At 43.7% G+C, this 24,825-nt stretch overlaps 2 protein-coding genes across 2 annotated transcripts in view; one reads left to right on the top strand and one right to left on the bottom strand.

The window, feature by feature from the left end:
• The window catches only part of LOC129708605 (DELTA-thalatoxin-Avl1a-like), a 28,937-nt gene extending 8,229 nt beyond the window's left edge, over positions 1 to 20,708 (bottom strand). The window contains exon 1 of the mRNA XM_055654450.1: positions 20,656 to 20,708. The gene's annotated coding sequence lies outside the window, so the exon portion shown is untranslated. The remainder of the gene's footprint in view (positions 1 to 20,655) is intronic.
• ap4b1 (adaptor related protein complex 4 subunit beta 1) lies at positions 1,803 to 19,704 on the top strand. The gene is made up of 9 exons (XM_055654449.1): positions 1,803 to 2,813; positions 7,145 to 7,275; positions 8,184 to 8,331; positions 9,301 to 9,797; positions 13,635 to 13,718; positions 13,795 to 13,898; positions 14,807 to 15,014; positions 16,380 to 16,652; positions 17,898 to 19,704. The coding sequence occupies exons 1-9, from the start codon at positions 2,476 to 2,478 to the stop codon at positions 18,344 to 18,346; spliced, it is 2,232 nt and encodes a 743-aa protein (XP_055510424.1). The 5' UTR covers positions 1,803 to 2,475; the 3' UTR covers positions 18,347 to 19,704.
• Positions 20,709 to 24,825: the final 4,117 nt, after the last annotated feature.

The following is a 24,825-nucleotide window of genomic DNA, read 5'->3' as shown; positions in this document are numbered from 1 at the left end:
GCCCAAAATGCTCAGAATACTCCAAATACAGTCTGACCAGTGCCTAATAAAGCCTCATCATTACATCCCTGTTTTTTTTTCTTCTAGTCCTCTCAAAATATATGCGAATATTGTATTTGCCTTCCTTACTATAGATTCAACTTGCAAATTAACCTTTTGGGAATCTTGCACCAGCACTCCCAAGTCTCTTTACACTTCCGATTTCTGAATCTTCTCCCCATTTAGAAAATAGTCTACATCTTTAATCCGACTACCAAAATGTATGACTCCACATTTTGATACACTGTGTTCCATCTGCCACTTCTTTGCTCATTCTCCCATCCTGTCCAAGTCCTTCTGCAGAGTCCCTACTTTCTCTACACTACCTGGCCCTCCACCTATTTTTGTATCATCCACAAACTTGACCACAAAGCCTCAATTCCCTCATCTAAATCATTGATCAACAACCTGAAGAGTAGTGGCCCCAGCACTAACCCCTGCAGAACACCACTAGTCACTGGCAATCAACCAGAAAAAGCCCTGTTGGGATTAGCAGATAGACATATGACGTTGAGCTGGCCAAAGGGCCTGCTTCTTTGCTGTATGTTTCCATAGCTCTATTGATAAAAGGCATGTCACTTTTTTATTTATTAGTTTTTTAGGATCTAGGCTTTGCTGAAGTCTGCATTTATTGCCCGTTTTAAATTGCCCTAGAGAAGGTAGTGGCGAGTCACCTTCTTGAACTGATAAAGTCCTTCTGATGAAAATGTTTTTATAATACTCTCTAGCTGATCCAGTTCAATTCTGAAGAGATTAAACTATTCTCTGATAAATGCAAATTAAAGAATAGACACTTTTATGACCATTGCTGCCAGTTTTCACCCAGCTCTTATTATCATGTGGCATATTCTCTATTTTGGTAATTCTACCTCAAACTTAGGCATTGGTTTGTGACCAACGTTCACTGCAAGCCATTTGAAGCTCACAATTATCACCACTACCCCCCTGCTACTACCCTGCTTTCTGCAAGGGCTCCATTCCACTCTCCCTTATCCATCCCTTTCTGTTGATGAGCTTTTCCATATATGTGCCTTTGAAGCCGTCTCAGATGTTGTGCTTTATACATTACCATGGCGTCCCCCTCAACCATAGATGATAGAGAGCTCAACTGCATCACTCTATTATCTACATTTCTAATAGCTCGGACTCCCAGTGAAAGCCAAGTTAGGCTTCCTTTTGTTCCCAACTTTTGACCCACAAACCTGCACAGTCAACAATAACCTGTAATAGTTTTCATCACATTCAACAGGATTCTGTCAATAGACATAACTTATCCTTCACCTCTCTGCATTCCGAAGCGACTATTGTTTCCTCTTCTATCTCCACCATTCACCTTATCACAGTGTTTTTCCATGGAACCATAGGTAAAGAAACACCAACCATTTTTCCTATTATCTTCCCACCATCTGGGGACAGAATCTCATTGTGAAATAACTATTTGCTTGCACTTCTTCCAGTTTAGCATATGGCTCATGATATGGTCTCCTCCAAACACACGTTGGGTACCCGGTTTGAAGGACATCTCCACTCATGGTGACTGAGCTTTCAGTCGTCATCATTTTATCTCTAACATGCCATTCATTACACCGTTACGAAAGCTGGAGTTTGTTGAGTTAAAGGCACCTAAAAGTACCGATTGTGTTTGACTAAACATTAAGTTTTACACATAAAACATTCTTCAACTACAATTATAAAATCTACAGTGATATTGATCGTGATATTCTAATCTGATAAAAACATTGTATTAACTAATATAATCTTACTTAGGCTTTTATAGTTTTGAGTGTGGATTTCCACACATTTTGTCCCATCTCCTTTCAAAAGGCTGGGTGTGAGTATTGGTCACTCTCAGCAATCTGCTTGACTCGCAGTCTGTTCACTGAACCGGCAGCTAATCGGAGTTTGTCGGGAAGAACTGCAGATGCTGCTGCTTTAAATCGAAGATAATAGACACAAGATGCTAATCGGGGTGGATGTGTGTGTGTAGTGAGGTGGAGCTGGAGCGGAGGCCGTGGCCCGGTGGAGTGAGGCGAGCTGCGGGGAGGAGCGTCTACGGGCTGGGCGGCTACTCAACCAGAGGCCGGGTCCCCTTGGAGTGAGGGCCGGGCAAGGCCGCTCGGCGGGCGGGCGGGTCCAGCGAGGAGGAGTGTCGCTGGGGCAAGGCCGTTCCCCTCAGCCCGGCGACCAGAGGCCTACCGGCGGCCACATCCAGCTGGGTGGAGAGTGGGCGGTGTGGGCTGCCGCTCAGCCCGGAGACCAGAGGCCGAGGCCGGGCAAGGCCGGGCGGGTCCAGCGGGGGGCAGTGTCGGCGGACAGGGCCGCGCCCCTCACTCAGCCCGGCGGCGAGCAGAGGCGGGCCTGCGGGCTCCCGGGCCGAGCGACGGTCACTGTGCCCCGCCACCAGAGGCCGAGGACGGGCCGGGCCGAGCGGCGACCATGCCCTACTACGGCTCCGAGGACACGGTGAAGGAGCTGCGGCGGGCTCTGGCTAACCCCGGGCTACAGGCGGACAAGCTGAGGTACAGGAACCTGGTGCTGAAGGTGATCCGCTACATGAGCCAGGGGCTGGATGTCTCCGCTCTCTTCATGGAGATGGTGAAGGCCAGCGCCACCGTGGACGTGGTGCAGAAGAAGCTGGTCTACCTGTACATGTGCACCTACGCTGCCCTGAAACCCAACCTGGCGCTCCTGGCCATCAACACCCTGCGCAAGGACAACACTGATCCCAACCCCATGGTCAGGGGGCTGGCGCTGAGAAGCATGTGCAGTCTCAGGTTTGTTCATATCTGTTCTGCTGAGTCCTTCTCTCCACAGATGCTTCCTGTCCCATTGAGTTACTCCAGCATTTTGGTGTCTACTGCTTTGGGGGAAGTGGACATGGTGGATTGCTCATGAAATGGGGGCAATGATTCCCTAAGCACACTGAGGGAGTCTTAAGATTAAAGGAAATGTGCAGAGTAAGTTTTTTTACACATAGGGTGTTGAGTGTATGGTATGAGCTGCTGGGGGTGGTGGTGACAGTAGATATGATAGTGGCATTTAAGAAACTTTTGGATAGGCACATAAACATGGAGGGATAAGGATAATGTGTTGGCCTTGGCACTATGTCGACATTTTGAAGCTGGCCTTGGCATTATGTTGGACATTTTGAAGTTGTAACTAGGAAAATGGACAAGGGAGAGCCAGTGGATGTTTTGTACCTGGACTAAGAGATTTGCGGGCATAATTAGGGCACATGGTATTGGGGGTAGAATGCTGACATTGATAGAGAAATGGTTGGCAGACAGGAAGCAAAGAGTAGTGATTAACGGGTCCCTTTCAGAATGGCAGGCAGTGACTAGTGGGGTACCGCAAGGCTCGGTGCTGGGACCACAGCTATTTACAATATACATCAATGATTTGGATGAAGGGATTCAAAGTAACATTAGCAAATTTGCAGATGACACAAAGCAGTGTGAACTGTGAGGAGGATGCTATGAGAATGCAGGGTGACTTGGACAGGTTGGGGGAGTGGGCAGATGCATGACAGATGAAGTTTAATGCAGATAAATGTGAGGTTATCCACTTTGGTAGCAAAAACAGGAAGGCAGATTACTAAATGGTGTCAAGTTGGGAAAAGGGGAAGTACAGTGGGATCTGGGGTCCTTGTACATCAGTCTATGAAAGTAAGCATGCAGGTACAGCAGGCAGTGAAGAAAGCGAATGGCATGTTGGCCTTTATAACAAGAGGAATCGAATATAGGAGCAACAAGGTCCTTCTGCAGTTGTGCAGAGCCATAGTGAGACCACACCTAGAGTATTGTGTGCAGTTTTGGTCCCTTAATTTGAGGAAGGACATTCTTGCTATTGAGGGAGTGCAGCGTAGGTTTACAAGGTTAATTCCCGGGATGGCGGGACTGTCATATGCTGAGAGAACGGAGCAGCTGGGCTTGTACACTCTGGAGTTTAGAAGGATGAGAGGGGATCTCATTGAAACATACAAGATTGTTAAGGGTTTGGACACGCTAGAGGCAGGAAACATGTTCCCGATGTTGGGGGAGTCCAGAACCAGGGGCCACAGTTTAAGAATAAGGAGTAAGTCATTTAGAACGGAGACGAGGAAACACTTTTTCTCACTGAGAGTGATGAGTCTGTGGAATTTTCTGCCTCAGAGGGCGGTGGAGGCAGGTTCTCTGGATGCTTTCAAGAGAGAGCTAGATAGGGCTCTTAAAAATAACGGTCGGGGAATATGGGGAGAAGGCAGGAACGGGGTACTGATTGGGGATGATCAGCCATGATCATATTGAATGGAGATGCTGGCTAGAAGGGCCGAATGGCCTACTCCTGCACCTATTGCCATTATGGTCTGTACACTCCACCTATTGCCATTATGGTCTGTACACTCCACCATGCTATATTCTCATAAGATCATAAATAATAGTAGTAGAATTAGGCCATTCGGCCCATCAAGTCTACTCCGCCATTCAATAATGACTGATCTATCTCTCCCTCCTAACCCCATTCTTCTGCTTTCTCCCCATAACCTCTGACATACTAATCAAGAAATAACAACTCGTCCTAATTGCCTATGGAGCTAATCTGAAACTAATGTAATTGCCTTCCTTCACAAATGCATCGCTGGGCAAAGACAATGCCTCTAAACCTCTGAACATCAGTCAAGGATGCATATCTTTTTCAGCCATTAAGTCCAATGAGAAGAAACCATAATCAAAGTAGATGCGAGAGCTGTTTATGCTTTTGCCTAACATTTGACTGAAATGTCAGATACAAATCTCAGCGCAGTGAAGTAATTACACCTGCACTGCCCAAAATATCACCTCGTGCTCTGTCAAATCACCTTAATGCAGCACTATTCAATGCTTCGTCATTATGCACGCCTCAATCACTCTTGTAAATTCTGACCTCCTGCTCCCTGCCATTAACTCCTCAGCCATGCATTAATTTACTTTCATTCGTTCAATCCATGATTGACTTGGATTTTGGAAGGGAATTTGAATCCCCCAATTTATTTCCCATGGCAGGTTTTCCATACCTGTGAGGTTTATTTCTAATCGTTTACTCTATGTTAACAAAAAAATGTCTACGTTTCCAAAGAATAGCAGTAATTTGATTGTACAATTTGTGTAAGATTGTAAGGCACACTGAATGCAACTGGTTGAGCAACGTTTTTTTTTAAGGAACACTTTTCCAATCACCTGTTATATGATACATGTAACATAAAGAATGACCACTTGAGAGCAGTGTTGGCAGGAGCAAGCACTCTAGCTTTATAGAGGCGTAGTAATAATTGAACATAGTACTCGCAGGAACAGGCCCTTAGGTTCACAATGTCTGTGCCAAATATAATACCAAATTAAACTAATCTTTTCTGCCTGCATGTGACCCCTCCATTCCCTACATTGGCAACTGCCAATCTGAAAGCCCTTTTAAGGGCCACAATCATTTCAGTTACCATCACAACCCCGTGTGTGTGTGAGAGGAAAAAAATGCCCCACCCATCTTTTAGCTTTCCCTCATTGACCTTAAAGCTATACCCTCTAGTATTTGACACTTGTATCCTGAAGAAAAAAGTACTGGCATATACCTCTCATAATTTTATAAACTTTTCGTCAGGTCTCCCCTCGGTCTACAACGCTTCAGGGAAAATAATTCAAGTTTGTCCAAGTTCTCTTTGTAGTTAATAGTCTTTAATCCAGGCAACATTCCAGTGAACCCATTCCTCGCCCTATCCAAAGCCTCCAAACACTGCCTGTATTGAAGTGGCCAGAACTGCACCAGAGATGAGCTTTAGCCATTAAATCACTGTGAAAGAGACAGCTACTACAATCCCTGGGTGGAGGTGTGACTAAAAAGTAGAAATGCTGCAGTTGTTAGTAATGGGGGTTTTTTACTACAAAATATGACTTTATTCGAGAAATAAATATATCCAATACATGATCCTTACAAGACTCCATCCAACATTCTCGGAGGCTATAGATACATTCAATACTGTTTACACAAATTTATCCCCCACCCATACCACTCATGTGGCCCACTGGCATGGAACATTTTCCCTTATTTTTGAGGGGCGCCTCCACCACATCCTGCCCATCCCCCCCCCCCCCCCCCCCCCCCCCCCCCAGCTGCGGGAGGACCCTAGACTGTGGTCCTCCCCCACCAGATGTGGTCCTCCAGACGTCCCTTAGTGTAATTGAGAGAAGTTAGGTGTGGTGGTAACATCTGCTCTGTACCCTGACGTTGTTCCACTTTTGGGGCACAAGTTGAGATCTGTGTTTTTTGTGTCATAATTACAGAATGGCAAGCTTACTACCTCCTAAAATACAGATTTCCTTGGATTATCTTTTTACATTGCTTGTTTTCTTTCTGAATTCATTGTATGTGATTAGTTGTTCCGTCAGTCTGATGCCACTACAGCTGCTGGATGACAGGTGTCCTTGGAAATGAATTGTTAGAGGTATTTCTTTGGGGGCTTTCATACGGGGTCAGCATAATGAGTGTTGCCATTTGGTCAGTCACATGAAGCAGAAAAACTGGGTGCAAAGTAGGGAACTGAATGTTATTATGGCAGTATCTGACTGTGACATTTGATGTAAACATGGAAACAGAAAATAGGTGCAGGGGTAGGCCATTCAGCCCTTTGAACCAGTAGCGCCATTCAATATGATCACGGCTGATCATCCAAAATCAGTACCATGTTCCTGCTTTCTCCCCATATCCCTTGATTCCGTTAGCCCTAAGAGCTATATCTAACTCTCTCTTGAATATATCCTATGAATTGACCTCCCTTCTGTGGCAGAGGATTCCACAGATTCACAAACTCTCTGGTCACCTCATCTCAGTCCTAAATGGCCTACCCCTTATTCTTAAAATGTAGGGAATGACGGTGGCATTATGCTTCATTCCATCATGATGGAATGGAAATACAGCTGTTAAGCTGGTAACCTTTGGCAACACCCTGTAAACTGTCAGCTTCATGGACCTTGTTTCACTGTCTGAGAATCTCTGCAACCTGGTATTAAAGTTATTTGCCATTTCTGCAAATATGGATAAATAACACATCTCTTCACTGAATCAATGATGCTTAAGTACACTGTGTTTTGTTTAGAATGCCTGGGATAAGCGAATATATTCAGCAGCCAGTGTTGAATGGATTAAGAGATAAAGCATCCTATGTCAGGAGAGCAGCAGTCCTGGGATGTGCTAAAATGCAGACCCTTCAGGGAGACGCAGAAGTTGGTAAATACAATACATATCTTTTCCTTGCTTATTGCTAAACAGGAAGGCCATTGGGTTCATGCCAGCTCAAGCATATATAATATTTTTGGTTTGGTAAAAGGCGATTGCATGTGGTGTAATTCTTTTTTCTAACTGATCGCTGACGTTGACCTGTTAGAAGTATAATAATACTGTTAATCTGGCACGCTCAGGACCCCGTTGGTGAGTATGCTGCACTATTCGATATTATTCCAACTCGTACACCCAAACACTTTCAATTTACCTTTTCGTGGTGGTATTACAAACTTTCCAGGGAATCTGCTGAGTTTAGAATAGTGCACTGGGTTCAAGGGAGGACAGAGACCAGGCCCCAGATGAATCAAATACCAAACCATAGGGATTGCTGGACAATTGTAAAGGCAATTATAGACAAAAGTATATTTCATATGGAGCTGTCTTACTAATTAGCTTGAATTGCCATTGGCAGCAAGTTTTTGTTTGCTGAGATATTGTGCATATGATGACATTTTTTATAAACTACTCTTATTATCTTGCATTAGTGGTTATAAATATGGTCCTGATTTGTGTCCTGTTTGTTTACAGCCAGTACAGCGTAAGAAAGAACTGCAGATGCTGGTTTAAAACAAACATAGACAAAAAATGCTGGAGTAACTCAGCTTTATAGGCAGCATCTCTGGGGAGAAGGAATGGGTGATTTTTCGGATTGCTACTTCTTCTGAAGGGTCTCGACCTGGAACGTCACCCATTCCTTTTCTCCAGTGAAGCTGCCAGTCCCGCTGAGTTACTCCAGCATTTTGTGTCTAATACAGTAGAGCTTCTTGCTAGCATTAATTACTGGTCAGAGGTAATGACATGGGTTGTGTTGTAATGTGTCTACATCTCTTGTGCCCCCCACGCCCTTCCATCAGATGGGGCAATGGTAAATGAACTATATGCAATGCTGCGTGACCCCGATCCAATTGTTATGGTGAACTGCTTAAGAGCATTGGAAGAGATCTTGAAACGTGAAGGGGGTGTTGTCATCAATAAGCCGATAGCACATCACCTTTTAAACAGGTTAGTTCTCTGCAGTGACATTCTTTTAATATGTTTCCTTTCTACAGATATTTAGCAGCAGTTTTTGTCTCTATCAAAATGGTGGCAATAAAGGGCTTCAGGATTACTTCATGGTAGTTGTCATTTTAAAGGCTACTTCCTAAGATGATATTATACTTTTATTCCATTTCTTGTTATATTACTTGCTGTCTTGAAGGGCAAGATTTTATGTTGTTAACATCAAAATTGAATTCAAACCCATATTTTTAATGTCTCAGCCATTATATTGAAACATTGGGATGGAGATATATTTTCACACAAAGGGTGGTGGATGTATGGATTTCTACAGATATTCAGCACCAGTTTTTTGCCTATCAAAATGGTGGCAATAAAGGGCTTCAGGAAGGGCTTCAGGATTACTTCACGGGTAGGTGTCATTTTAAAGGCTACTTCCTAAGAGCATATTAAACTAAGCTGCCAGAGAAGATAGTTGAAGCTGGGACTATCCCAACATTTAAGAAACACTTAGACAGGTACATGGATAGGACAGGTTTGGAGGGATATGGGCCAAATGCAGGCAGGTGAGACTAGTGTAGCTGGGGCATGTTGGCCGCTGTGGGCAAGTTGGGCCGAAGGGCCTGTTTCTACACTATGTCACTCTATGACTCTAAATGTAGTCATCGGGTGCAAACGGCCAGTTTGACTGTAACCTAGGAAAAGGTATATAGATACCTTTATATCCAGATTGCCATTATGTGATACTTCCTTTAACGTTACTATAGCCAAATAGCCTGCCAGTGCTCATTATCTGAGGACATCAAGGGAAATCAATGGGTAATGTCTAGTTTCATTGGGACAGCACTTCAGCATCAAATCATTCTCTCTGACAGTTATGGGAATGTTTCAGAATTGAGAAATATGTAGAAATGGGAACATGATAAAATGGAATGAAGCAATTTTATTGAGGCACTCTACTCCATTTTTATTTAGAATGAAAGACTTGGATCACTGGGGTCAGAGTGAAGTGCTGACGTTCCTAGTTCGCTACAAGCCTCGATCTGAAGATGAAATGTTTGCTATTCTGAATGTACTCGATGGGTTTCTCAAGAGCAGCCAGCCCAACGTTGTCATGGCAACCACCAAACTTTTCCTCCTCTTAGCTGAAAATTTCCCCAATGTACAGACGGATATTTTGGAAAGGATCAAAGGGCCCTTGTTGACCATCTGCACCTCGGAGTGCTATGAACTGTGTTTCCTGGGCCTGTGTCACGCCCGGGAGATTCTCCGCAGCTTTCCCGGGCACTTCTGCGGTCACTACAAGAAGTTCTACTGCACATACTCTGAACCAAATTACATCAAGTATCAGAAGATGGAGATTTTGCGGGATCTGGTAAATGATGAAAATGTTCAGCAAATACTTGAAGAGCTCCAGACCTACTGTACCGATGTTTCTGTAGAACTAGCTCAGATGGCCATCTTAAATATAGGTGAAAGAAGTGAATCTATTTTGCATGTTGACGCCTTTCAATTTAATGCAATTGTACTACAGGTCCAGTTAGAAACCTACTGACTCCTGCAGCTATTTAGACTACACCTTCCCACCGACCTCCAGCAAGGCCTCTCTCGTATTCCCAATTCCTCCATCTCTGCTGCATCTGCGCCCAATATGAAGTGTTCCATACCAGGACATCTGAGATGTCTTCATTCTTTAGGGGATGGGGGTTCCCCTCTTCTATCATAGATGGGGGCCATCGCACGGGTCTCCTCCGTATCCTGTAGCTCTGTTTTTGCTCCCCGTCCCCTCGGTTGCAACAGGGACAGAGTCCACCCCTAGTCCTCGCCTTCCACCCGTCAGCCTTCCCATACAGCACATAATCCTCCGACATTTTTGCCACCTCCAACGGGATCCCACCACTAGTCACATCTTCCCATCTCTACCCCTTTCTTCTTTCCGAAGAAACGTTTCCCTTCACTACGCCTTGGTTCACATCTTTCCCACCCAACTACCCCCTCCCCTGGTACTTTCCCCTGCAATTGCAGGAGGTGCAACACCTGTGCTTGTACCTCCTCCCTCGACTCCATCCAGGGATGCCGACAGTCCTTTCTGTTGACGCAAAGGTTCACTTGCACCTCCTCTGACCTCGTCTACTGTATCCACTGTTCCAGGTGTGGAGTCCTATATATTGGCGAGACCAAGCACAGACTGGCCGATCGTTTTGCTGAACATCCATGCTCAGTCCGCCTTGGCCTACATGGACTCCCAGTTGCCAAACATTTTAACTCCCGTTCCCTACTGATCTTTTGTCCTGTGCTTCCTCCATTGTCAGAGTGAGGCCTGCAAATTGGAAGAACAGTACCTCATATTTCGGTTGGCCAGTGGTATAAATATTGATTTCTCAAATTTCAAGTAATCTTTGCATTTCATCCCTCCCCCACCCCAGTCCTCTTACTAGTTCTACTGTTCATATCACTTCATTGTTACCTCTTGCACAGCCAACAATGAACCATTGTGGGCTCCACATTTCCTGAGTCATTGTTGCGAGGTCTGATTTGTTTTGTACTCTAGATTCCCTCTCCCGACTCTCAGCCTGAAGAAGTCTCGACCCGAAACGTCACTTATTCCCTTTCTCTAGAGATGCTGCCTGACCCACTGAGTTACTCCAACATTTTCTATCTATCTTAGATGCAGTAAGAGTTGCGCCTCCCAGTAATTAGCTTGCAAGTGTGTGTAACTGCTCCCAGTGAGTTTCCAAATAGTACATCCCATTATATCTATGCTCTAGTTTTCACCGAGATTTCCTCAATTCCTCAGGGTGGCACAGTAGGTTATATTAGAATTGCTGCCATTCAACGCCAGAGACCTGGGTTCAATGCTGACTATAGGTGTTGTCTGTAAGGTGTTTATATGGTCTCCCTATGACCACATGGATTTTCTCAGGATGCTCTGGTTTCCTCCCTCACTCCAAAGATGTACAGGTTTGTAGGTTAATTGGCTTCAGTTAAATTGTAAATTGTCCCTAATGTGTAGGATAGTATTAGTGTATGGGGTGATCGCTGGTCGGCACAGACTCAATGTGCATGAGGTCATAAGGACTAGGAGTCATCCTATCATTCGGCCCATCAAGTCTACTCTGCCATTCAATTGTGGCTGATCTATCTCTCCCTCCTAACCCCATTCGCCTGCTTTCTACCCATAACCTTTATCACCTGTACCAATCAAGAATCTAACTATCTCTGCCTTAAAAATATCCACTGACTTGGCCTCCACAGCCTTCTGCAGATTCACCACCCTTTCTCCTCATCTCCTTCCTAAAAAGAACGTCCTTTAATTCTGAGGCTATGACCTCTAGCCCTAGACTCTCCCACTCGTGGAAATTTCCTCTCCACATCCACTCTATCCAAGCCTTTCACTATTCTGTATGTTTCTATGAGGTCTCCCCACCCCCCTCATTCTTCTGAACTCCAGCGAGTACCGGCCCAGTGCCGACAAACGCTTATCATAGGTTAACCTATTAATTCCTGGGATCATTCTTGTAAACCTCCTCTGGCCCCTCTCCAGAGCCAGCACATCCTACTTCAAATATGGTGTCCAAAAATATGGTGCTCGCAATATTCCAAATATTCTAAAATATTTTGAAGAAGGGTCTTGACCCGAAACGTCACCTATTCCTTCGCTCCATTGATGCTGCCTCACCCGCTGAGTTTCTCCAGCATTTTGGTCTACCCACAATATTCCAAATGCAGCCTTACCAGCAGCGCCTTATAGAGCCTGAACATTACATCCCTGTTTTTTTATACAAGCCCCCTTGAAATAAATGCTAGAAGGGCCTGTTTCCACACTGTATCTCTAAAGTCTAAATTGCCGGAGAAGTCTTACTCACTAACCAAAGATTGCTGTCAATTTTTGTGACGTCTCCTGCCAATTGTTTTTGTTTTTACTACTGAATTCCTACTGGTGGTGCTGTTGAGTCACGTCAAGAGAGTTTATTGTCATGTGTCCTAGATAGGACAATGAAATTCTTGCATTGCTGCAGCACAACAGGATATTGTAGTCATAAATACAGATCAGATCAGTGTGTCCATATACCATAGAATATATATATAACATATATATATATATATATATATATATATATATATATATATATTTTGATGTGCGGGAGGGGTGGTAAAATAAAATGAGTCTATTCTGCATTAGGCAGCATCTGGAGAGAGAGAAGCACTTGATGCTTCAAGTTATTAACATTTCATCAAAATCTTCTTGATACTTTCTGCTTTTACTTCATTTCAGGCACCTGCTTTTGTTTTGCCTTCTGCTCCTCTGTCCAAAGACTGGGAGTTCATTCTATTTGTTAAAGAAACATTATAAAATGTTTCTTGACAATAATTCACTAAGTATCTTGTCAGTTTAATCTTTGTCGTATTCCAAAGTGAAATAAAATCAATTGTTTTTCTATCCTGAAGGACGCAAAGTGCTGGAGTAACTCAGCGTATCATGCAGCATCTCTGGATAACATGGATAGGCATTCTATTTTTTAATATGCTTTCAATTATCTTATAAACATAATTAGTTTGCCACCCCAGTCTCATTTTAGGTCATGTGAGCCAGTCCTCTCTAGTCTTTCCTCAACCCTGAAGATAGGCACAAAAAGCTGGAGTAACTCAGCAGTATCTGCAGTTCTTTCCTACACCTTTCCTCAACCCTACCAGTACTGCTGCTTGGGTCCCATCTGCCTTAAATAGATGATGCTCCTTAATTTTAGGCAGTGAGAGATGTTCTCACCCAAAATGCCACCTGTCCATTTTCTTCCACAGGTGCTGTCTGACTTACCATCAGTTTGTTTTTTAACTTTTAAACATTAGTCTATTGTTTTAAATTCCAGCAAGAATTGCAACCGCCCTGTGAGGAAACCCTTGAGATCTTATATGTTTCAATTGTGTCACCACCTCCTACTCTACATTCCTGTGGATACAAAGCATCCTGTTGAACCTTTTGTTGTAAAGCAGCCCTCCCTCCCCATGCTGGTTGAGATGGATGTAGACCGGGTTTGGTAACCTTGATGATGTTCCTATTTGAGATTGGGTAACTGCGGAGTCTACGGTTGAAAGCTTACAACTTCTATGTAGGTACATTTCAGCTGTTCATTCATGTAACTAGTTGAGGCATTGACAGGCTGCAGATATATTTCTGCTTTTAATCTGCTGATTGAAGAAAATAGAGGCATCTTATCAGTTTTTTTTGATTAAGGTACTTCTAATTGAAAGTGTGGGTTGAGATATAAACTGTTATGTTACTTTCTCTTTAATTATGTTGTAATTCCTAGGACGAATTGCACGGATGTACAGTGAAAAGTGTGTGGTTATTTTGAAGGGGCTGCTGGGCTTGAAGCAGGGGCACGTCACCTCAGGTACGGCACACTTCCAGCTTTCAGCATTTGCTCAGCCCCCACGACCATTGTACTAAAACCGCTTCTATGTCTTCAGCTGTGATTCAGACATTTTGCGACCTCGTATGGCTGTCTCCCCAGTGCACAGAGACTGTGTGTGAGGCACTGCCAGGCTGCGAGGAATACATCAAAGACAACGAGGTAGGTTCATGGGGGTGCAGCAGGTGTTTTTAATCAGATGTCTTGCATGGGAATTTACCTTGCGTTATGATATTAAGTCATGCAGACGTGAAATGAATGAATTAATTCTTTATTGTCACATGTGACAAGTCGCAGCGAAATTCTTTGCTTGTAGGTATGCAAATAGTCGCTACATAAAGGGCGCTGACACCGTTACAAAGTATACACAGAATCGGCACCAGGCCTCCCTTTGTTCTCCCCCCTCTCCCACCCAGGCGAGTGTTCCGCCACTGGTTTGAATCAACCAGATTCAAACTCGGGAAAGACACAAAATGTTGGATGGGTCAGGCAGTATCCCTCGTGAACATGGGTAGGTGATGTTTGGCTTGGAATCCCTCGGACTGACAGGGGTGGGAGGAAAGATGGGTAGAAGAGCAGAGGGGAGTTGAGAATCCAATGTTCATACCATTGGGTTGTAAGCTGTCCAAGCGGAATGTGAGGTGCTGTTCCTCCAGTTTGTGGGTGGCCTCACTCTGGCAATGGAGAGCCAGAACAGAAAGGTCAGTATGGGAAGGGAAGTTAAAATGGTTCACAACCAGATAATTCTACGTTGTCCTTGGATCAGCAAATGGAGGATGAAAGTGGCGGTTTTTGGGGAAATTGTTGAGCCGTCGTTCTCTTTACGTTCACAGTCCATTATTGGAATCGGTAACGTTGAGATGGAACTCATCTATAATATCCACTTGGTTAAATGGTCGGACAACTCGTTGCATAGACTTCAAAAACATATAGTATGTTTCAAGTTACTGTGACATCACCCAGCTTGTGACGATGGGCTGGATTTTAAATTTGACACTAAACTAATTAACTTGCCTTCTTTCATTCTTTGTTATTTCCTCCCTTCTCCACCCCCCCATAAATACTACCAGGGGAAGCAGGCTTTAATCTGGCTCCTCGGTGTGCATGGCATGCAAGTCCCCAATGCTCCCTACGTATTGGAGGAGTTTGTTGACAACGTGAAAATGGAGACGTCTGCCACAGTGAAGCTGGAGCTGCTGACTGCGATGGTGCGGCTGTTTGTCACACGTCCAGCTGAATGTCAAGACACCTTGGGCAGACTGCTCCATTATGCTATTGGTATGGGTCATGCGTGAAAGATCATTTCGAGTCGTAGAGTGTGGAAACGGGCCCTTTGGCCCAACTTGCCCCGGGTTCACTAGTCCTACCTGCCTGCGTTTGGTCCGCATCCCTCCAAACTTATCCTATCCGTGTATTTGAATCATGGTTTGCTTTGGACTTTGAGCAGCAGGCGGGGTGACAGTTTTCTGTCACTTGCACACTCTGATCTTGGGGATACAAGCTATTAGTGATTGTTCTTAGCCTTGTGTGGGGGTGAGGACAGCCAGATTAAAAGACTGAGAGAAATACAAGGTTTCCAGGTCAGTTTATTGTCACATGTACCAATTAAGGTACAGTGAAATATGAGTTACCATACAGCCATACTAAGTGAAAAGCACCAAGACACAACCACATAAAAGTTAACATAAGCATCCATCACAGTGGATTCCACATTCCTCACTGTGATGGAAGGCAATAAAGTTCAATCTTCTTCCTCTTTGTTCAAATCATTCGCAGTCGGGGCGATCAAAGATTCCGGAGCTGACGATAGAAGCCCCCGTCGGGGTGATCGTAACTCCGATGTCGGGGTAGTTGAAACTCTCTCGATGGCATGGAGCTCCCGAGTCGGCCTCTTCTTACCAGAGTCCGCGGGCTTCACGATGTTAAAGTCCACTGTCTTTGGAGCTTCGATCCCCGGCAAAGGGATCACAAGCTCCGCGATGTTAAAGTCCCGCAGACTCCCGCGGCTTGGAGCGCCTGTCGGTCTCCAGGAAAGGCCGCCAACTCCACGATATTAGGCCGCAGATGGAGATACGATACGGAAAAAATTGCATCTCCGTCAAGATAAGAGATTGAAAAAAAGTTTACCCCAACCCCCCCTCCACCCCACACATAAAACAAATCAAGGGACACTAAAACATACTTTTAACACATACTAAAATTAACAAAATTAAGAAAGGACAGACAGACTGTTGACGAGGCAACCACTGCTGTGTTTCTGTGTGCAATCTTGTGTGCATACAGGGTTTTCAAGAGTGGAGATTGTTTGAGTTCCATCATTTGATGGTGTTTGTGCTCAGAAAGCCTTGTGTTTCAGAATCGGTTCACAATGGGAGACATGCTCAATGTAAGATTGGATTTAGCTGGTAGATGAGTGGCATCTCCGCTCAGAGGAAACTCTGAGCCATCATAGTCGATCCAAACATATCAGATTTATACATGTGCATGTTGGGTCTGCATTCCTCGTCTCATGTTTTACCCAGGCTACTGATCAAATCTGAGATCTAAGGGGTTTTAATCCAAAAAGTTGCATGAATATACATGAAGTAAGATTAATCAGATCACTGCTATTCTAACTGCAGATACTTGTTGAATTATTGGCAGAGGAAGAGTTGGATATGGTTGTACGTGATCGTGGATTGTTATACTATCGATTACTTCAGCAAGGAGTTGAACAGGTCAAGCAGATCGTGTGTGGGCCAAGATCGGATCCATCCTTGGGTGTCATCAGTGGCCAGGCCAATGAGGCGGTGAATGCCTGGGCAAAAGACTTCAACACACTGATACCAGTCTATGGTCAGGAACATTGGAATCGCATGATGGCACAGAAGGAAAGCTCCTTTGGAAATCAGTTGCTAGCAATAAACTCTGAGATGGGTAAGAACTAAATGCAATCTTGTTTGCAGGTCCAGAAATATTGCTGCTTGACAATCCTTACTATAACATGAACCTTATGTTAGTGTGTTTGTTCTTCCATCTTTTTTTGGTGTCGGACAATGCTAATGATGGCAGCACTTTTGCCGATTGTGAATCTGCTCCCTGCACCTGTCCTGGCTTTCTTCCTGGATTCTTCTTTGTCTCTCAGGGAATGCTTTTCTTTAAGTCATCCTGTGCAGTCTGTTCCAAGCTCTCTCCAGTTTTAAGATATTTTTCATTTAGTAAATTTTCCACCAGTAAATATCAACTTTCCTACATTACTATCAGCAAAAGGAAGCAATGTGAATTTTACTCAAAATCTTCTTATTCACGATGTGGAAAATGACATTGGCAGTGCTATAACTGTTGCAATAAATAAATCGGTATGTGGATTCTCTGTAGACAAGTATCTAATTACTGCTTGTATGATTACCCTGACCCCATTATTGTCAGTTTGAGCAATCTTCAGACCAAGATCTGCAATGACATTGCTCAGTGATGTGCACAAGGTACTTCCTGGAGAAGCCCTTTGAAGCTTCTTTATTTGTGACAATGGTAACATATGATATTCTGGAATCGTTTTAATTTTTATAATTGGCTTCTGTGTGGGTTTAACGTGACCTTGATCTGGCATTTGTGACTAAATTATTTAATTTGGAGAAGATTAACTTGAAGTGGATGTTAACTATGTAACTTTAATGTATTTTGCTACAGTTTTGTATAGAATTTAAAATGGTAAGAGAAGGTGGCATGCGTTACTGCTTGAAATGTTCTTGCCTCAAATGTCTAAAGGGGAGGGTGGTCCAGTGGACTGGTTTGATAGCCTGCACTGTGAGTGTTGATTTCAATTCGGACAACACCCCAGCTTCTATAAATTGTCCTTGAATAGGGAACAGAATTTGTTTATCACTATCCAGTGGCACTTGTTGGAAAGGCTCGTGTATGGATGGCATGACACTTGGCTTCAGTGCCCCTATAGTTGTATCTTCAGCTAATAATTGTGATGCAGATTCATACAAGTTGAATCTTTCTGAGGTACAAAGGTCTCCTCCAAATTGTTGACATTTTGGCAAATCCTCCTTTCAGGGACAAGTGTTCCCTTCAGGAAACAAAAATAAGTGCATTACCTATCCAATAATATGCTCTACATAATTTGGAGTTATTCTATGACGTTAACTTAGTAACTCTGTTTGTTTTTCTGTAAAGACTCAACCCCAGAACATGGGGAGGATTCTGGATTAGTCCGTTTGGAAAGCAGTGCCCAGCTTTCACCAGAGCAGTTTGAGGAGTACTGGACGTGCCTGGAAGATGCCAAAGTAGTGACTGTGGACTGGCACAAGAACCCCTGCCCTGAGGCCATCCAGGCTGCCTTTCAGACAGTTCACATTCAGTCTATTGCCATCAGCCGAGCAGGAGCGCATCCTTGGAAAGCCTACCTGTTTGCCAGAAATGAGACTGGGTCACTGTTTCTAACAGAATTGTTCATTGACACTGGCAGGAAGAGTTTGCAGATTACTGTTAAACAAAAGAATACCAGCGAAGAGCTGCTCAACAGTTTCACCACAGTTGTTGGGTCTGTGATTCAAACCTTGGGTGAGACCGAAGATCTTGAAAATGCTTTGTTAGCCACTCAAGAGCAACACTGTCCTCACTAAGATGCGAGAGTTTTATTTGTTAATCCATTACTGTCATGAGCCATATTAATGGAAGAAAATAGATGGTGTGTTAATCAACAGATATAACTGGCTATACACGTTTCGGGTCTGGATCCTTCTTCAGACTGATCTCGGATTAATCAGTCTGAAGATGGGTCTTGACCCGAAACATCACCCATTCCTTCTCTCCAGAGATACTGCCTGTCCCGCTGAGTTACTCCAGCATTTTGTGTCTATCTTTGGTTTAAACCAGCATCTGCAGTTCCTTCCTACACATCCCGTTTTAGTAGGCTGTTCTGTCTAATGTTTTATTCAAAATATGGAATTTGGTACAATTTACATTTCCTCGCTCCTGCACCCGACATCTCAAATCCCTCTCTTTTCACCTTAACCTTATGCTTTTTAGTGTTAGAATCCTCTACCCTTGGTCAAAGATTGCGTGTTCACATTATCCATGTCCCTCATGATCTGTAAGGTCACCCCTCAGTCTCCTGTGCTCCAAAGGATAAAAGATCCAACCTCTCCCTATAACTCAAGCCCAAATAATATCCTGGTGAATCTCTCTTGCAATCTTTCCAACTTATTCAAACAGCTTCCTGAGATTCATTTATCTCATTGTGGCACTGTTATGTGGGCAGTTGTGAAGCAAAAAAAAAAAAGTGAAGTCCTTCACCCAAAGTTTGTAAATGGATTTTGTTAAAAATATTTGCGGTTTTTCAGATGCTTCCACTTGCACGGAAGAATATTACTTTTGTTTGACAGAAGTGCGTTTCAGTTGAGAGTGAAGAGTTACTTGATTATTAACAGCGACTGCCTGCGATGTCTCATTCATTAAGTCTATTGTGAAATTTGGGTGCTCTGCTCTTTTAATTGTAGCAGCAGGAAGGAGCAGGTCAGAGGAAGAGCTTATTTAAATAAATACCATGTACCCTTGATTTAATTTTCTAACTTATTTATGTCATACCTGTTGCTAATTGAGAACAAACATGAAACAGTGACCCAATTCAAGTTCCAAATCGGGCCAAGTTTGCAGTTACTAATGGCAATCTGCATTAAGATGGCACATTTCAAGCTTGAAATTTAGCAATATCTGTTGAGATCACACTACCGCTGAAAATGTGTAGCCAGTCTGTTAACGTGGTATAATAGGAGGGTTTTGTTCTTGGAGAATCGTGCAGTATGGAATATACTTATCATTTTGAGGGCATGTTAAAATAAATAACTCCTCACATGAGAGTTGAATCTGGTAACGGTGATCTCCATTTCACTCATTAATGGTGTCTAGATTGCTGGCTATTTCTCAGTTTGCATTCTGTGTAAATCTTGTACAAATAATTAAAGTTGCTTTTTGCTTCCTACTGTGCTGTGAGAATTCTTTTAATGTAACAGCTAGCTTGATGATAACCACACGGCCCCAGGTATCACATTGAACTTGTGTCTGATAACAGAAGGTGGCGGAAAACAGGATGTTCTTGTGACAGAGATTGTATCTTTTTGCGAGGCTTGCTTTAAGATTAGCGCTAATCACTGTTCCTCCACTGACCACAAATTGAGTTTATGGGCTTGATCATCTTATAGATCATCTTCTGGTCAGGGCCTCCTCCACTGTCAGAGTGTGGCCCAATGCAAATTAGAGGAACAACACCTCATATTTCACTTGGGCAGCTCACAACCCAGCAGTGTGAACATTGACTTCCAGCAACCCTTGTTTTTCCCCTCTCCAACCCTTCCCCATCCTAGTTCTCCAACCAGTCTGTCTGTCCTAATTAAATTTTACATTGTATGCCTCGTTGTCACCTTCCCCAAACTAACGATGCTCTATTCTACATTTTCCTTGATCTTTGTCCTCTTTGATCTCTCATTTTCATACCTTACCCTTCCATATCTCCTGTTTTCCTATCTCCTGACTCGGTCTGCAGAAGGGGCTCGACGCGAAACTTCACCCATTACTTCTATCCAGAGGTGCTGTCTGTCCCGCTGAGTTACTCCAGCATTTTGTGTCTATCCACAATCATCTTATAACTGGCCTGTGCCCTGCAGTCACCATTATGTTGTACTGGTGACAGATACAAAATCATCAGGAGACTTTGCCACTCGTCAAGGTGGAGCAGGCCATGAGTGGTGGGAAGGCCGCAGGCAGCGCAAACAGTTCTTGTCAAAAGCTCTGCATTATGCAAATCAGAGACTTTTACAAACAGTTCTTGAAATTAAAAAATAGAAACATTAAGATAACCAACGTGCAGATTAATAAACAATTTTACAATTGCCACAGTAATTATTAACCATTTGAATTGATAAGTAAGGCTTACCTTTTCACTATAAACACGGGTGATGACTCCATTCAAATGAATGAGTCGGTGCGAGCTGCGGCAACCTAGAGATGTAAAGATAATGTATTAATCAATTTTGAACACCCCTTCCTCGCCCCAGATGCTGTGATAACCTCGACAGGATGGGAGTGCAGTTGTAATGATAACTGTACTTTAGATAGACAAAATAAAATGCTGGAATAACTCAGCAGGACAGTCAGCATCTCTGGCAAGAAGGAATGGGTGACGTGAATGCTCCCAGTCTGAAGAAGGGTCTTGACCTGAAACGTCACCCATTTCTTCTCTCCTGTCCTGCTGAGCATTTTGTGTCTACAGTGTAAACCAGCATCTGCAGTTCCCTCCTGCCTATCCTGTACTTTCATGTGGCGTTGTTCAGGGATGTGCATCTGCTATATCCTGAAGCACTCTGCAGACTAGTCAGCATTTCTTTATGGATTGCTGCCTATTGCCACCACACACAAGCCCAAAGTGTTTGCCTTTGCTTCAAAGAACTTAGCTAGTATTCAATTTCTTCATGCAAGTAGCTAAACACAATATCCAGATACAGGTTGAACACTTTTTTTGCTCTGGCAACTGATGGTCCGCCCACCCCTATAATGTGGACAAGATTATGAGAGCTCAGTTGAAACTCCCTGAGCAGCTGCAGATGGCCCTGCGAGTGGTGAGCGCTCTCTCCAGCCATGTCCCTCTGTTGTGAAATTATTAACTATACTCTCAATCTTCTCTCCTAACTGTTTTCCAAATGCCATACAGTAAACCCTAAATTTAATGATTCCCTTATAACAGATGTCGGATATAGCGGACCGACCTGCTGACTCATCCCCGGCTTCTACCATCGCCCCAGATGTTTAGAGCCCCGGCTTCTGACCCCGCAATGTGCACATCGAGCCCTTCTTCACCCACCAAAAGGACACAAAGCGCTGGAGTAACTCAGCAGATCAGGATCTCTGGAGAACATGGATAGGTGACATCGGGACCTTTCCTGAAGGGTCTCGACCCGAAACCTTCCTTCTCTCCAGAGATGCTGCCTGTTCCGCTGAGCTACTCCAGCTTTTTTTTTAATGTCTACCTTTGGTTTAAGCCAGCATCTACAGTTCCTTCCTTCACATTCCTACCGTTGACTCTATCTGTACTTCATGCTGCCTTAGAAAAATCAGCCAACCTAAATTCCATTCAAGATCATTCAGAAGCTTCCACTGGACATAGCTTGGTGAGTGGTCAAAGATCTGTGAAGAGGAATCTAAGGTAAGAAAATGTAATATTTTGTTTTGGCAGCAAAAAAATAAAAGGGAACATCTTATCGAAACGATCTGTGATTCTGAGGGATCTGGTTTCCTAGTGCGTGATTTGCAAAAGACTAGCACGCTGGTACAACAAGTAATTTGGAAACTTGCCAGTGTTATTGTTTACTGCAAGGGGAATTGAATCCAGAAGTGTGGAGATGGAGTACCGTGTGGAATTTTGGTCTGCTCTAAGGGAGATTGTGAATGTGTTGGAAGCAGTTAAAAGGAAAAAAAATCATTAGAGCATTACCTGGAATGGGTAGGTTGCCTTATGGAGTAAGGTTGGACAGGCCAGGCTTGTATTCACGGAAGTTTAGAAGAGTGAGATGTGATTTAATTCAAAATGTGTCGGATGCTGAGGAATTGTGACAGTATGAATTTCCTGCGTTTATTGCCTTTAATGCGAGAATATAAAACTGAAGGTTACTCTTTTTAAAACACTGGGATACTTATTCAAGACAAATAAGGCAAGGTGCCTTACGTGTATTTGGAACTCCTTCAGGAATGACAGTGGATGTGGAGATTATTTTTGGTTGACAGGATGATAAAGCAGGCATTTGGCACACGTGCCTTTATCGGTCAGCGTATTGAGGACAGCTGTTGGTATGTCATGTTACAGCTGTTCAGGTCATTGGTAAGGTCATATTTCACTGGCGCAACGGTAGAGTTGCTGCCTTACAGAGAATGCAGCGTCGGAGACCCGAGTTCGATCCCGATTACGGGTGCTGTCTGTACGGAGTTGTACGTTCTCCTCATGACCTGCGTGGGTTTTCTCCGAGATCTTTGGTTTCTTCCCTCATTCCAAAGACGTAGGTTAAGTGGCTTGGTAAAATGTAAAAATTGTCTCTAGTGTTAATGTGCGGGGAACGCTGGTCGGCGCGGACCCGGTGGGCCAAAGGGCCTGTTTCTGCGCTGTATCCCTAAACTAAACTAATTTGGAGTATTGTGTACAGTTCTGGTCACCCTATAGGAGGTTGTCATTAAACTGGATAGGGTGCAAACAACTTTGAGGAGATTACCGTGTCTGGAAGATATAAGTTGTAAGGATTGGCTGGGTCTTCTTGGTCTAGTACGTTTATAAAATCGTTAAGAGCATAGATAAGGTTCAATAGTCAGTCTTTTTACCCCCAGAGTATAAAGAGTTTAACCTGGAGGGCATAGGTTTTAGCTAAGAGAGGAAAGATTTAAAAGAGGCCTCAGAGAAAAAAACTCACACAGACAGTGGTGTGTATGAGGAACAAGCTGACAGAGGCAGTGGTAGAGGCAGGTACAGTTACGACATATAAAAGACTTGGACAATACATGGACAGGGTTTTGAAGGTGTATGGGGCAGAGAGAGGCCAGTAGGACTAACTTGGATGGCATGGACGAGTTAGGTAAAGGTCCCATTTTCATGCTGCATTCTCTGAATGGAAGGTTGATTCTTTACATCAAGCTAAGATGTGAAACATTACCAGGGGTAGCAGGGAAAGCGGAGGTGAGCATAATGTGTGCGTTTGTGTGCAATGGCTGACTACAGTCTAGGGATTGGGTTCAGGTTGTTGCTTGCCCAGTGTTTATTGTGGGCAGCTGAAATAATTTAGCTATTTTAGAAGCATACAAACAAAGAAAATCTGCAAATGCCAGAATGTCGGTGTGGCCAGGATGAATCGTATTATTGGAGCTGATGCAAGGCTAACAATGGTCCTCTGCTTGTGCATTCCCAGCACAGAATAATTAAACGCCTGCAATAAATCAAACAGCATCTGCTACTCTGCACAGTTTCCGTGGAGTTGCAAGGAGTCACCATGGTAATTAGTGTGACAACAGGTATTAGGTACAGCCCTAAAATAGCTGCAATTTAATCCCTATGATTTGTCAGCAGTCTGGGAACCCCCTCGGTGTGCTTGATGTTGGTGACTATTTATCCTTGAGTTGAGTTAAAAACTTGTCAGCAAAGTTACAAATGCAGCTAACCTCTCTTTATACCCAGTTCTTACATCATCCATTATCTCAGCCCCACTCATTGAACACAGGTAATAATATCCTCTAGCATCCTCTGATTATTTGGGCCTTACATTAAAACCTTGTATTTTCCTAGTCAAGGCAAAACGGCCTGATGTACTGCAGAGAGGCAAAATAAGATAAAATGGGGATGCCTCACATGGACCATGCATCTTGCATGAGGATGGGCCTCTCTCTCTCGTACATCCTGTTATAAGGATTACATAATACAGTGTTACAGCCACATAGAAAGTGCACTTGAAAACTACAGGCACAACGAGATAGATTGCCCAAGTGGGCATACATCCTGTTAAGGATGTACCTGCATACCACTTTGGCAATCTACTGTATCTCGTCGTGCCTCTGCAGTTTTCAAATCTGCACTTTCTATGTAGCTGTAACACTGTAATCTGCAGTTTCCTTTCCCCATTTGCACACCTTGTTGCACTTGTGTATGGTGTGATTGCAGTTATGTACGTATGACTGTACTTGTGTATGGTATGACTGTATTCGTGTACATATGACTGTACCCAGTGTGTTTGTACACATTATGTTTGTACTGTACTTGTGTACGGTGTGATTGTGCCTGTGCATGTGTGACTGTGCTTGAGTGTGGTGTGCTTGTATAATAAAGTGTTTCACTACCTCAGTGACAATAATATACCTATGTGAATATTGGGCTATTCCCCCCACCGTGGAGGCTTATGACTGGTTGGGTTGTGAGTGGGAGGCCGGTCTTGGTGTCCTGCGTTCCATAGCCATGGCAATGAGACCAATGTGACAAACTCTTGAAAGGTGTGGTACTAATTTATCACCGTTGACACATTTTAGTGTAGGCAAAGTTGTGGACAGACACCTTCTGATTTGAATTTAATAAGGGTCG

Source organism: Leucoraja erinacea, chromosome 24, assembly GCF_028641065.1.
Source record: "Leucoraja erinacea ecotype New England chromosome 24, Leri_hhj_1, whole genome shotgun sequence".
NCBI lineage: Eukaryota > Metazoa > Chordata > Chondrichthyes > Rajiformes > Rajidae > Leucoraja > Leucoraja erinaceus.
This window is presented reverse-complemented; position numbering and strand designations above follow the sequence as displayed.